The 15094-nt window shown below is 39.6% G+C and overlaps 1 protein-coding gene across 2 annotated transcripts; it reads left to right on the top strand.

The window, feature by feature from the left end:
* The first annotated feature begins 664 nt into the window (after nt 1-664).
* CLDN12 (claudin 12) lies at nt 665-14114 on the top strand. Of its 2 annotated transcripts, none has more exons than XM_078342912.1 (3): nt 665-753; nt 2752-2841; nt 10798-14114. In XM_078342912.1, exon 3 carries the CDS (start codon nt 10831-10833, stop codon nt 11563-11565), a length of 735 nt encoding a protein of 244 aa, XP_078199038.1. In that variant the 5' UTR covers nt 665-753; nt 2752-2841; nt 10798-10830; the 3' UTR covers nt 11566-14114. The 2 variants fall into 2 exon arrangements, with proteins under 2 accessions (XP_078199038.1, XP_078199039.1); XM_078342913.1 differs by having other exon boundaries at nt 665-885.
* Nucleotides 14115-15094: the final 980 nt, after the last annotated feature.

Genomic DNA, 15094 nt, shown 5'->3' with positions numbered 1-15094 from the left:
TAATTCAGATATTCATTCACTAATGTAGGACGAGAAAGAGGCAGGACCGTAAAAATTGTGTGGGAGAGTCAAGTTAGTTCAAATATCGAATAGCTAGCTATATGTTCTATACTTTAGCTATATTATGTCCCTCGATTTTCAAGACAACAGTATGATGTGGGTGATCTTATCCCCATTTTTACAGATAATCTCCAGATATAGAGAGGTAACTTGCTTGGGGCCACCCAATCAATACACAGCAAAGCCCCATACAAATCTGGGCTATTTGGTTCTAGACTGAGCTTTCTTCGTTTTTGTGCCTAGGTGAACACTTTGAGGGAAAAAAAATTCAGATATAAGAATTTTTGCTAACCTTCTTACGGGCATATCACCTTATGGGCAACTCAAAACTACTCTTAGTTTTGTTTCGTTTTGCCGTTTTTTTGTGTGTTTTGTTTTTTCTTTAACCGATAACCCAATCTGGACGGAACCTAAGGTTCAAAAGGAACCCGAGGAGGTGGAGGGGGAGGGGGAAAAAGGGAAAGGCAGGAGGTGGTCGCAGGATGTTGCCTACGGTTAAAGGCCCAGTGGATTCTGGGAATTGTAGTCCCAGACATCCAGGGCATTGCCGTTTTGGGCTACGGGAGAACCTGACTGCTCCCAGAAGCCTCTGGTGTGCCTCGCTGGTAACGCACTTCCTGAGACGCTGAGAGGGAGACGCTCCAAGAGGCTCCTCAGTGTGGGCGAGTAAAATGCCCTGCGTGTGAGAAGCAGGTAGGTGTGGTCAAGATGTTCCGATTTCTGGGTCTTTTGCATAAGTAACTGAGGATTTTATGTAAAACAGCTAAATCCAGGGGAATCGGGGCATTGGACAACGCTGACCACATTTGTGGATGTGAAAATTGAGTAAGTATTTGGTAAGGCTTTACAAAATTATTTTGTACACAGGAGTATGGAAATGTCGACGTGTGTTGCCGGAGCTGTTAAGAGCTGGAAGCTTTGCTGGCTCCGGTGTGCGGAGGAGCCCAGGCTGCTATTTTTGAATAACCAGCTGATGCTGGTTGTGTAATGATGACCTGCTTGCGGTTTAAACCCACTCAGTGTTGTAGGGATGGGCTAGCTCTCAGAGCGTCAACAGTCACTGTTGCGGTCTCTTTCCATTGGCTCTAACTAGTAGGGCATTTTTTTCTTTCTGCCAGGTCTGGTATTGCTAAGCCCAGGGTTCGAAAGGAGGGAGGGGAGGGGAGGGGAGGGGAGGGGAGGGGGCGGGGCGGAGGGGGATGCGGATTACCCTAGAAACTTGGATTTGCTTTACTCTCAGTTGTGTGTTCCCGGCTTTATAAGGGGCCCATAGCCACGTTAGGGAAAGGTCAGACCTGGTGACCTCACTTAAAATGATTGCCCAAGGATTCTGTTGTGTGTTATTAATTGTAAAACTATTTCCTCTGACTTTGGAGTGAGCAATTATGCTTGATACCAAGTCAAGAAACATTTGGGGCGGAGAGGCGTGGGGGGGGGGGCTTGATTGAAATCTCGGAGCAGCCAGTTGCAGAGAGTATTCTACATAATAATCGTAATATGGCCAGTGATGAACGCCTCAATCCAGGAAACTCTCAGGCACACATAATAATGAGTTTCCATTCTCATCCGACCTGTTTGAGATAAATAGTATTTGAAGAGGTAGCAGCTAATGTTGAAAGTAGATATATAGAAGCAACTTTAAATGGTAGGTTGAGCCATTGGTGGAACTAATTTTTTTTTAAGCATTCTAGTTGCAAATTTCAGGATGCAGAATTCAGATCAACTTTGTCTGGTTTTGCTGTCAATGTCCTTTTTTAAAAATGTAAAATAACATTTCTTTTACTTCTAAGACAACGGCAGTCTTTCCTCACCTTCCTTATCCTTTCACTGTAGTTGTGAAAATGATGTAAAACATTCATTAAATATCAATCATATATTTCCAAAACAGCAAAGTGTTTTTCATCCTCATTTCTTCTATATTCTTAAGTCACAAAATGAGTTTTTCCCATTTCTACATATTTTTTCTGTATTCTATATATTTCTCATATATAATGCATGAATTAAGGAATAAACAGCCTTTTCATTTTTATTTTTTTATTATTTGAGGCAGAGTCTTGCTATGTTGTCCAGGCTGGAGTGCCGTGGCATGATCATGGCTCACTGTGGCCTTAAACTCCTGGGCTCAAGTGATCCTCCTATGTCAGCCTCCCAAGAAGCTGGGACAACAGGTGTGCACCACCATACCTGGCTAATTCTCTCTCTCTCTCTCTCTCTCTCTCTCTCTCTCTCTCTCGTTCTCTTTTTTGTTGAGACAGAGTCTCCCTTTGTTGCTCAGGTTGGAGTGCAGTGGTGCAATCTCAGCTCACTGTAATCACTCACTGTAATTTCCACCTCCCAGGTTCAAGCAATTTTTGTGCCTTAGCTTCCCAAGTAGCTGGGACTATAGGTGTGCGCCACCATGCCTGGCTAATTTTTGTATTTTTGGGAGAGACAAGGTTTTGCCATGTTGGCCAGGCTGGTCTTGAACTCCTGCTCAAGTGATCATCCCACCTCAGCTTCTTGAAGTGTTGGGATTACAGGTGTAGCCACGGCACCCCTGCTAAACTGCCTTTATAAAAAAACTTACTGTCCCCCCTTTTTAGTATAACACTTTATTGGTTTTAGGGGATTGCTAATTATTCTGATCCATGGGAATTCAAGCAGAGTTTTTAGAGATTATGTTAATTTGGAGTATTTTTCCTATTTCTTTAGGCTCAGATTATTGCTACTGTGTATTCAGAACTTCATGTGTTTCTTCTAAGTTGAATAAAGCTGTTTTGGAACTATCAGGTACCTCAAAGAGTAAGTACGTTCTTTGATTATATCTTATTTCCCTCCCTTCTGCTACCAATAATGACCAATAATAACCCTTTTTTTTCCTCTTGTTCAACAAAATAAAGATATCAGGCAGACCTCTCTTGTGAGTACAATGATTGATGACCTACAGTTCCTAAGAAAACCCAAATTATAGGTAGAAGGAACTGTCAATGTTACCATCAAGAATTAAGTTAGGGTTGGACATGGTGGCTCAGCCCTGTAATACTAGCACTTTGAGAGGCTGAGGTGGAAAGATCCCTTGAGCCCAGGAGTTTGAGATCATCCTTGCCATGACAACATAGCAAGATCCTGTCTGTATGAGAAAATTTTTAAGAATTTGGCCCGGTGTGGTGGCACATGCCTGTAGTCCCACCTACTCTGGAAGCTGAGGTGGGAGGATTGCTTGAGTCTGGGTGGTCGAGGCTGCAGTGAGCCATGATCGCGCCACTGCACTCCAGCCTGAGTGAGAAAGCCAGACCCTGTCTCCAAAAAAAAAAAAAAAAAAAGCTAGCTGCTATTAGACATGTGTACTCTTGTAACTATAACTCAGAATTGTGCCTAGAAAAAAATAGTAGAGTTTGTTGGGTCTGTGACTTCCTAAAGCGCTTAGCCACTGTTCCTGCACCAGCCTTCTTTAAACTCTATTCAAAACCATAGAAAATATATCATTTGAAAATATTTTTATTTGAAATTATGTCTTTGATAATATTTAATTGTGTACTAAATTTTATCTGCTTTTCTGAAAGTCACGGTGGAACAGAGAGTCAAATGACAAATGTGAAGTCGTTATTTGAAATAGAGACTATATTTGATTTGGTCAGTATCTCCAAAGAGAATGTTCTGTCCTTGTTATATGTCTAACTATCTGTAGCCATTTGCTCAGGGTCCAGAAGAAAAGTATGTTTCTAGTTGAAGAAAGTAAATAAGCCTGCTAATATAATCATTATTGACTTACATTTCTGACCATATTCTCCTTTACAAAGGACTTTGCCATTCATGATCTTACTACCTTGTGGGACACTTTACAGATGAAAAATTTGAGGTTCAGAGGACATAAGTGACTTGTCCAATTAGTAAATGATAGGTTATGACTGGTATTAAAATCTTTGGTCTCCTGGACAATACCAAGCAGCCTCCTAGATGGAAACAACAAACCCACTTATGTGTATATATGACCTAGCTCAAAGCTCTCATCCAGCTTTGAGATGGATGCTCATGACTGCTTGTCAGATTTGTTAAAATGTTCTTAGCCTTGCATGTTTTCCACAGTCCCTAATTAGGGATTTTTCACATGGCAAAAAGATGTTAATTTTTTTTCCCCATTAAAAAACATATAAATTGTTTAGCTTTGATAAATATTAATTTGATATATTAACCACTCTTAAGATAAGTACATCTAATTCATGACATACCTATTAAGTTGAAAACAGAAGAATCAACACTGGAATAATTGACTTTTTTTTTCTTTTGAGACGGAGTTTCACTCTGTCACCCAGGCTGGAGTGCAGTGGTATGATCTCGGCTCACTGCAACCTCCACCTCCTGGGTTCAAGCGATTCTCCTACCTCAGCATCCCAAGTAGCTGGAACTATAGGCACAGGCCTATAGTTTAAATTCTCCCCATAGCTCTCCGTACCTAGCTAATCATTGTATTATTAGTAGAGATGGGGTTTCACCATATTGGCCCAGCTGGTCTCAAACTCCTGACCTTGTGATTCGCCCATCTTGGCCTCCCAAAGTGCTAGGATTACAGACATGAGTCACCGTGCCTGACCAGGAATAATTGACTTTCTAATCATTGTTGAAGTTAGCCGATATTGCTAAACCTAGTTATTTATTTCTAGAAGCATAGTCTATATGTAAGGACCTAAGGATGGCCTCCTCTTTGCTAATCACAGGTTTCTGGGAGAAGGAAATGAATGTTGTGTTATAAAATATTTTATAAAATGGGAGTCTTTTGGCCAAAGAGGAGCAGAAAGCAGGGGCGCAGTCTAGAAGCAGTCTGGATGCATCAGAAAGCAGGATGGCATGAATTCTCCAAAATGAAGTGAATGGAACTGAGACTAAATTTCTGTCTGTATTCTGACCAGAGTTATATAGAACCTCCATTTGTTTGTTCATTCATTCAACAAATAATTGAGTGCCTTTTCTATGCCAGTATTGGACACAGTGAACAAAACAAAGGGATCTCTGTCCTGGAATTCACAGTCTGATGGGAAAGAAAACAACACTGAACAAGTAATTATAAGAATGATCACTGCTACAGAAGAAAAAGTGCAAAAGTGCTACCACAGCATATAACCAGGGGTGGGGGGAGGTTTAGGGTGAGCCTCCCTGGACACTAGAAGAATGAGTAAATATTAGCTAAGCGAAGAATAGGTTGAGATTAAGAAACTAGTAGGAGAAAGAAGAGCATGAGGGAAGAAGACCCTTATCCAAATTAGAAAGTGGAAAATTTGGGAAGTTAAAAGAAAGGTGGTGTGGCTGCATAGACTATAGTGTGTAAGTGGGAGAGTGGCACATACGAAGTTGAGAATTTGGTAGGAATTAGATGGTGTAAGCTATGGGGAGGATTTAAAACTTTAGAGACTTTATTCTGTGGGAAATGCAAACTTATTGAATGGTAAGAAATAGAATGACAGATGAGGTTTGCATTTGAAAAAAAATTATTCTGGATTAAAACTAGTTGGCACAGCACAAGAGTAGAGGTCTTTTTACCCCTGCAAGTATGAACAAATCCTAATCTGGAAGTCAGCATTATCTTTGTTTTAAAACATTAAACATATCCTTTTCCCCAAACTATCCTATAAAATGTTACTTCAGCCAGGCACAGTGGCTTACTTTTGTAATCCCAGCCCTTTGAAAGGTTGAGGTGTGGGGATTGAGCTCAAGAGTTCAAGACTAGCTTGGGCAACATAGCAAGACCCCATTTCTACAGAAAACTTAAAAATTAGCCCAGCATGGTGGCATGCAGCTATAATCCCAGCTACTCAGGAGGCTGAGGCAGGAGGATTACTTGAGCCCAGGATCTCAGCTCACTGAAATCTATGAGCTGTGATCATGCTCTGTTCTCCAGCTTGGGTAATAAAGACCCTGTTTTAAAAGAAATTACTTTATCTTTCTGGTGGGATATATGACTTATCAAATCATAGGTATGTGAAATTAGGAGCAGGACATAAAACGTAAAGTAGCCAAAAGAAGTTACAAGGAGCTAGACATTAATTCCAGCATCAGGCTGAATTTTAGCTTAAGAATTAAGGTTAATAGTACTTTCCTTCTGAAAAAGTGCCATCGTATCCTTGTTGACTCTGTTTAGAGTCCTTTGTCTGTCCATGAGATCTGAGCTAAAAATGCTTCATCAAAGACAATTTCAGAGGACCGACATAACACTTGTTTTGATTTGATGCAGGAGATAGTTAAAAGCACTTAATACTGAAATAAATATTGACCCACCTCTCTTCATTAATGTCATTTGATAGTCTGTAGGCTAAGAATTACAGGAATTTATTTATTTTTAAAAATTTGTATTTTTGTAGAGATGAGGTCTCACTATGTTGCCCAAGCTGGTCTCAAACTCCTGGGTTCAAGCTATCCTCTCACCAAAGCCTCCCAAAGTGCTGGGATTACAGGCATGAACCACAGCACCTGGCCTGGAATTTATTAATAATAGAGTTACACATCTTCATCTTGTTTCTCACTCTGTTTACATTGCAGGAATCAGTATTACAAGGCAGTTTTATTGCAGAAATCTCAATTACATTGAAATTCCAAGTATTTCTATACTACTTCTGTTTTTCCTTGTTTATTTGGTTTGAGACAGAGTCTTGCTCTGTTGCCCAGGCTGCAGTGCAGTGGTGCAATCTGTGTTCACTGCAGCCTCTACCTCCCAGGTTCAAGCCTCAGCCTCCGGAGTCACTGGGATCACCTATAGGTGCCATCATGCCAGCTAGTTTTTGTATTTTTAGTAGAGATGGGGTTTCACCATGTTGACCAGGCTGGTCTCAAACTCCTGATTCAAGCGATCCACTTGCCTTGACCTCCCAAAGTGCTGGGATTACAGGCATGAGCCACTTCACCCAGCCAGTATACTACTTCTGAAAGCAAAAAGGGATTGTGATATACACCATGGAATACTATGCAGCCATAAAAAAGGATGAGTTCATGTCCTTTGCAAGGACATGGATGAATCTGGAAACCATCATTCTCAGCAAACTGACACAAGAACAGAAAACCAAACACCCCATACTCTCACTCATAAATGGGTATTAAACAATGAGAACACATGGACACAAGGAGGGGAACATCACACACTGGGGTCTGTTGTGGGGTGAGGGGCTAGGGGAGGGTTAGCAGGGGGTGGGGAGATTGGGGAGGGATAACATTAAGAGAAATACCTAATGTAGGTAATGGGGGGATGGAGGCAGCAAACCATCATGGCATGTGTATGTCTATGTAACAATACTGCAAGATCTGCACATGTACCCCAGAACTTAAAGTGAAATAATAATAATAAAAACAATATTCACCAAGAAAAAAAAGGAGGAATTTTGATTGCATTAGAACTTTGAGTGGGTTATCTGAAGTCCTCTGAAGCTTGAAAGAAACACAGGGAACATTTTTTCTTATGTAGTCACAACTTTGATCAAATCATTCTCCTTTATTTCTCAGTCTTTTAATCCTGGATGATAAATTTTATTTACTTATTCACTTTGCTTAACACCTAACAATAATCACTTGATATGTAGTAATTATACAGTTGATTCACCACCAGCACTTTGAATTTACATAAAACAGCTGATTCTTTCCACAAGTCTGTCTATAAACACACTGGGAGCAAGGTCCAGGTCTCAGTGGTCTTGGTGTCTTTCCAGGGCTTACCAGAGTGTTTTGCATATGCTAGACACTCAGTACAACATAAGTACTCGTTGAATGAATGATTGCTTCTTAGTAATAGCTACTTCCTTGTACAGTTTTTCATTACCAGTGACCCACCTTTGTGAGTTACTGTGGTCTTTGTACAGAGCCCACTACTCGTTTATTCAGATAATCCTAGAATGACTTGTGTCCCAGGCATACAAATTGTATGGGAGAGAGAGACGGGTGAATGAGCAAAGACCACCAGAGAGCTGTATCCTAGAGCTTGGCATCTCTAGTAGCCTCTTCCAATGCAAACATTCTCAAATCTGTACTGGTTTCCATTTCTGTACTAAGGTATTTGCTTGCTACAATTAAGCAAAACAACTTTTTCCTCATTTGCATGAAAAAAATACTGTAATTTCTTTGTCTTCCCCTATCATAAAATTGTCTTAAACAATTGCTACTTCTGATAATACTGATAGAAGGTAACATAATAAATAGTAAACTAACATTAATGGAAAAACTTGGAACTAACCATGTATAACTTGAGGACTTTAAAAATGGTTACTTGTGCTTAAACTCTGATTTTATATTGTACATTTACATTTATATATGCTGTATGTGTATATTTGAATGTATGTATGTACACATAGGCATTTTTTGGTTAGTAAAAGTATTCTGACTAGGCACGGTTGCTTGTGCCTATAATCCCAGCTTGTAATTTCAGCACTTCTGGAGGCCAAGGAAGGAAGATTGCTTGAGGCCAGGAGTTAGGGACCAGTCTGGCCAACATGGTGAAACCAGGTCTCTAAAAGAAAGCAAGAAAATGGGAAGAAGAACTGGGGGGGTGGGAGGAGGAGGGCTGGGCGCAGTGGTTCACACCTGTAATCTCAGTACTTTAGGAGGCTGAGGCTGGTGGATTCCTTGAGCCCAGGAGTTTGAAACTAGCCTGGGCTACATGACGAAACGCTGTCTCTACAAAAAAAAATGAAAAAATTAGCTGAACGTAGTGACATGTGCCTGTGGTCCCAGCTTCTCAGGAGGTTGAGATGTGAGGATCGCTTGAGCCTGAGAGGTCAAGGCTACAGTGAGCTATGATTGTGTCACTGCACTCTAGGCTGGGCAACAGAGTAAGACATTTCTCTCACACACACACAAAAATTATTCCTGTATTATATGACTGGATTAAATATACAAATAACATTGTTTTCTTTTTTTTTTCTTTTCTTTCTTTTTTTTTTTTTTTGAGATGGAGTCTCACTCTGTTGCCAGGCCAGAGTGCATGGGTGAGATCTCTGCTCACTGCAACCTCCACATCCCAGGATCAAGTGATTCTCCTGCCTCAGCCTCCTGAGTAGCTGGGCCTACAGGCATGTGCCACCATGCCCAGCTAATTTTTGTATTTTTAGTAGAGGCGGGGTTTCCCCATGTTGGCCGGGATGGTCTCAATCTCTTGACCTTGTGATCCACCTGCCTCAGCCTTCCAAAGTGCTGGGATTACAGGCGTAAACCACTTTATAAAACAAATAACATTGTTTTATGAAGAATAGTTTGCCTTCCCACTGGAATTCATATAAGAATCACATTCTAAGCCAGCTTCCTAGCATTTTGATCATAATTGTCTTTCTGATCCTGAAAGCTTGGAAACACAACTTCACCATCTCAGGAGATAATATTTGATTCTCAAAGGATGATGGAACTGTATTCAGAAATAAAAATTATTTTCAACCTTACCCCTTCACATGCTCTGACCAAAAAAAGTAGATGAGCTACCTTATTGAAGTAGTCTGCTCTGTTAACCTCATAGTTGGCATTATAGGAGGCAGAGAAAATACATTTGAGCTCTACTTTGAGAATGAATATCAGACCCTTGAGGAAATTAAAGCTGAATAAAATGCTAGCTTTTTATAGTTTGTCATATACAGAAAAAGAATATGGCCTTTTAATTTGGAAGGAAGAAAGGCCTAGCTACTGTTTTTCTTATAATAGCATTAGTAGAAATAGGTTGTCATTACTTCAAAAATGTTTGCCTTCATCTTATGTGAACAGTAGTAGTAGTAGCCAACAAATGCTATAGATTTCCCTGAAAAGCACTTGGGTTACTTTGAATCAACAAGGAAGTAGTTAAGCAGAATAATTTCAGGGACCTTTGTTCTCATCTTCTCATTTGACTGACTCAATGGAGATGAGCTCTTTTACTTTTTATAATTTCCTAGTGTGCCTAGTACATAGGAATGAGATCAGTTTGCTTTTTCTTAATGTTCAGTGAATGTTCTTTGAACTACTTTGATATGCCAACTACTGAGTTGGGTCACTGAATGCGAAGAAGTACTTAACACTTGGGCATAGCATTTCTTGTGTTCTAGACATGTTTTAAGCTCTTGACATTATATTATCTCATTGGACCCACAGAACAACGCTGTGATGTTGGCACTCTTATTTTTTCCATTTCAAAGATGAAGAAAATGAGGCAGGGAAGTTCTGTATCCGGCCCAACATCAGTGGGCTAGTAAGTGAGGAGACGGATTAGAATTTAGGCAGTCTGGCTAAGAGTTGACTCTCAACCATTCTGTCCTATAGTGCTTCTTTCCCTACACCGTTCCCTTTTATAAGCCTTCTCCACCCCTGCTGTGTGAACATTTGAGCCTGAATTTGTGGTGTTTGTAGCTAACTGATGACTGATGAGTGGGCCCTTGCAATATGAGTGCCTGACACATGCATAGTGATGGATATATGTGTGTTGAAAGAACAATTATTGACAGACAAGAAGATTGAAGGTGTGATTGTAAGAGACTTTAACATTATCTTGGTTATTTTTAAGTAGTGAAGAAAAATACTGATGGCTAAAGATTTTAGTTGCTCCATGACCCAGTCAGTAATAACCAAATGTGTGTGCACCTGTGCTGAGGTCACACACACATGCATTTATATACCCTTGTATTGTACAGAGAGGAAACAAGGGGGAGACTTTTCCTCTTTGCATTGACATTTCATCATTAGATGTGTTGCCAATTAGCACCACCCTTCCTTCTCTGTTCTCCTATTGTTCCCTCACAATTTGTCCTCTTATGTGTCACCCCCTAGTCTGACTGACAGCACTCCACAAGCTTGCCTGCCATGGGCTGTCGGGATGTCCACGCAGCCACAGTCCTTTCCTTCCTGTGTGGAATCGCTTCAGTAGCAGGCCTCTTTGCAGGGACTTTGCTTCCCAACTGGAGAAAATTACGATTGATCACATTCAACAGAAATGAGAAGAACCTGACTGTTTACACAGGCCTGTGGGTGAAATGTGCCCGGTATGATGGGAGCAGTGACTGCTTGATGTACGACACTACTTGGTACTCATCAGTTGACCAGCTGGACCTGCGTGTCCTCCAGTTTGCCTTACCCCTCAGCATGCTGATTGCAATGGGTGCCCTGCTGCTCTGCCTGATTGGAATGTGCAACACTGCCTTCAGGTCCTCGGTTCCCAACATCAAACTGGCCAAGTGTCTGGTCAATAGTGCAGGTTGCCACCTGGTGGCTGGGCTGCTATTTTTCCTGGCAGGTACTGTGAGCCTCTCCCCATCTATCTGGGTCTTCTTTTATAACATCCATCTGAACAAGAAGTTTGAGCCAGTCTTTTCATTTGACTATGCAGTGTATGTCACTATTGCTAGTGCTGGGGGCCTGTTCATGACTTCCGTTATACTGTTTATTTGGTATTGTACATGCAAATCTTTGCCTTCTCCTTTCTGGCAACCACTGTACTCCCATCCACCCAGTATGCATACTTATTCACAGCCTTATTCAGCACGCTCTCGCCTCTCTGCCATTGAAATTGACATTCCAGTAGTTTCACACGCCACTTAATGGGGAAATAGTTAATTGTTAAAACTTCTTGTAGCCTCACATTCCCCTTGTGCAAGGAGCTCTTTTAGACCTATATACATTTTCCTTTGTTTTTGACCAGTTATTGAAGCCAAATTTGTATGTCCTGGTAGAATGAAGTGCTGCTAGTTTTTATGAGAAGTACATTATATTAAATGTGAATTTTTTATTTTGCTTCTTATACTGGAAGGGATTGTAGCCTTCGTATTGATATCTAACCAATTATATAAGTGGAAAAGGTCTGCATCACAATTGAGATGATTTAAAGCAACATGTTAAAGAATGATGGTTAACAGAAACTCTTGTATACAATCTTCATGAACATTTCAGTGCGTATTTTTTTTTTCTACAATACCTTTAACTGCACAAAAAAAAAAAAAGCAGTTTCAAATATAAGAAATTTATTTCAGGCAAAGGTAATATTTTAATAGTAGTCAATAATCTAGCTTAAGGTTGTAACTCTTCTTCTCTCTTGGGGCTAATTGTATGAATAGGTGCCAGTATGTTGAAAATTACTTTTGTGAGTTTCTTCTACCTCATGCCAGTGTTTAAAAGTAAAATGTATTTTAAATGATGTTAGAATAAGACTAACATTGTAAATATCTGCTACTTACAAATGACATGTAACAATTTTAATATTAATGATTCCACAAATTACATTATTGGTATTAAACTGTGCTTTATGACAGGTTAGTGTTTCCTCCATGAAAATCCTTTTTTGGAGATATCATTCATCAGGCAGCACTCATGCCCATATACAGTCTCTTACTGGCTAAGAGAAATAAATAAAAAAGGGCCATAATAGTTTGTTCTCTTTCACACATAATTTAATATGGGACAAGAAGTCTGTTCTTCAGTGACTGCACTAGAGATTTACTCTGGTAACTGCCTTTTGAGTTATGGGTGAAGTAAGGTATGGCCTTACCATAATCTTGATTCATTCACCCTTGATCAATTTCCCACCCCCGTCACTGATTATTTCCTTGAGCATATATCTCTGCCTAACACTTTATTAGGTGCTATAGAGGATACGTGAGAAGTATGAGATTGGTCCCATCCAGTAAGACATTTTAATAGAGAAGATCAAAATGTTACCTGACAGTTTGGAACAGTCTAACTTCGTTGACAGTTGGCCTTAACTTCTTAATCATTGATCCAGGAATATATTTCAACCAGAAACACGAATTTCTGGCAAACAGACAAATTGTACAATACCAACAATATCCTGGACCTTGGAATTCTGTTTACTTCACTCCATTGTATCCTTAAGGCACCTGTGTTAGCCTAGATTTTGTAATAACACTCTTTTATGAGAATGGGCAAAAGTGGTAGAAAAATTAAATTGTTTCCTCACCACTTCTGAAAGTATGATGATGTATTAAGGAAGGAGGAGTTTTTAAAAGTATCTCTTCTGATGAGGTAACAATTAGATGAAACCATGGTAAAACTGAGGTGAACACTTAGAAATTCAGGGATATTGGGTCTTTAGCCTTATGAATTTGAGCTGCTTATTTAATTGGTGTAATTTGCTACATATTAGTACTATATTCATAAGGATTTTTTATTAATCATTACATATTTTACACATAGCTAGTTGTATGGTAAACAGATTATTATACTTTTTGCAAATCTGAATATGATTCTAGTTAGTATTTGTGTAGATGTATTTGGTCCTTTTTCCCCTAATTCCAACACTAGTTTATATATATAGCAAATAAATCTAGTTGTATACATTTTTAAATACCATCGGTAGAAAGCACACAAGCCTATGGTTTTTTTCAGTTAATAGCTTCTGATTTCTTTCACTTTTCACTTTTCTCAGATGTAGCGGAGTCTTGATCATTTTAAGACAGTGGTGGGTAGAATTTTGAGATGAATATTACTTTTTTTCCCTTTTTGTTAATTAATTTCAGTCCTCTCTCACTGTGCTTTTGTCCAGAAGGATCAAAAATTCTACCATACCCTGGGTCTTTGTGTATAAACAATGTTAAAGAAAGGTAGACTCAGCTATTAAGACATTAGACAGTTTTTTTAGTCCATGGGATTGTACATATAAACATGAAGCTTTCCTATAAGAATCTTTTGGCTTTGTAATCTTTAGTCTCAAGTTGGTATTTATTATGGATTCACTAGACAAACAGCAGTTTCCTTATTGTCTTTTTTCTTTAGTGTTTCTGATGTGCTATCCATAGCTATTTTTAAAGCCATCAAAGGAAAATAATTATTTACAGTTTTTGAAGTCACTTTTGAGCCTTCATCAAGCTCTCATTGTGATGGGAGGGATGGGATACCTTTTGTTGTTAAAAGCCAATTAATGTTAAAGGCCTTTTATGGAAGCCAACTTGGAAAACAACCTTAAATGTGGATGTATCAGGTTTGGTTTATCCAGCCATGGGAGAGAAAACAAACCTAAGTTTACTTTACTTGTACATAATACACACTACGATGTTTGCTGTAAACTACAATGTAAAACCTCAATAAAAGTGCACTGTACTTCTGGATGTTTATTAAAAGATGATGTATTTTTACAAGTTTCTGCTTCTGTTTTTTACCTCAGTGTTTTAGGTGAAATATTTTGAAAAATGTTTCTCAAATGTATATAAATTGAAAAAGACAGTTTCATTTAAAGCCCTAAAGCATATGAACTGGAAGGCCGGCTGAAGTGGCTCACGCCTGTAATCCCAGCACTTTAGGAGGCTGCAGCAGGTGAATCACTTGAGACTATCCTGGCTAACATGGCAAAACCCTGTCTGTACTAAAAATACAAAAAATTATCCAGGCATGGTGGTGCATGCCTGTAATCCCAGCTACTCAAGTGGCTGAGGCACAAATAATTGCTTAAACATGGGAGGTGGAGGATACAGTGAGCTACGATCATGCCACTGCATTCCAGCCTGGGTGACGGAGACTCTGTCTCAAAAAAGGAACTAGAAAGGAATTGGAAAACGCCGAATATTATCATACAAGTGTCAAGACCCTTTATCCATTTCTAAAAATAGTCCAAGTGATCCTGTGGTCCTAACAGTTCACTGGGCTTTTGTTGTTGTTGTTTTGTTTTTTAAATGGTCCACAAAGAAACAATGAAGTTGTGGGCCAGATATGTCTCATCAATGGAGTTTTCTCAGCCCGTGATCTTAGAGACTGGGAATTTGGTTCTCAGTTAAGTAGAGGGAATTGTCCATACTCTTAAAAGCTTGAGGTTACTGGAAGTGGTCCTGACAGGCATGTCACCTCAACGTTTCTGAAACCTGTGATGAACATAGAATTTTAGATTACACCTGTGTTGGGACAGTTCTTACATACACTTCTCACTGAAACATGGCTCTGATAGTATTAGGTGGTCAAGCCATATGTTGCAATGGAAATCAGAAGATACTTCAAACTGGGTTACACTAAAGCACAACAGTCCACTTGGACTGTTCTGCAGGTTCACTGAGGGTGAGTAAATGGTAGAGAAACCATTCATGCTAACCAAGTTCACAGGAGACTAGTTTACTAACCATAAGTGAGA

This window comes from Callithrix jacchus, chromosome 11 (assembly GCF_049354715.1).
Source record: "Callithrix jacchus isolate 240 chromosome 11, calJac240_pri, whole genome shotgun sequence".
Lineage (NCBI taxonomy): Eukaryota > Metazoa > Chordata > Mammalia > Primates > Cebidae > Callithrix > Callithrix jacchus.
The sequence above is the reverse complement of the archived record's forward strand: the minus strand, read 5'-3'. Positions and strand labels throughout refer to the sequence as shown.

What these genes read in the sequence shown, in the direction of transcription:
- CLDN12 (XM_078342912.1), top strand. Translation starts at nt 10,831, where the DNA reads ATGGGCTGTCGGGATGTCCACGCAGCCACAGTCCTTTCCTTCCTGTGT.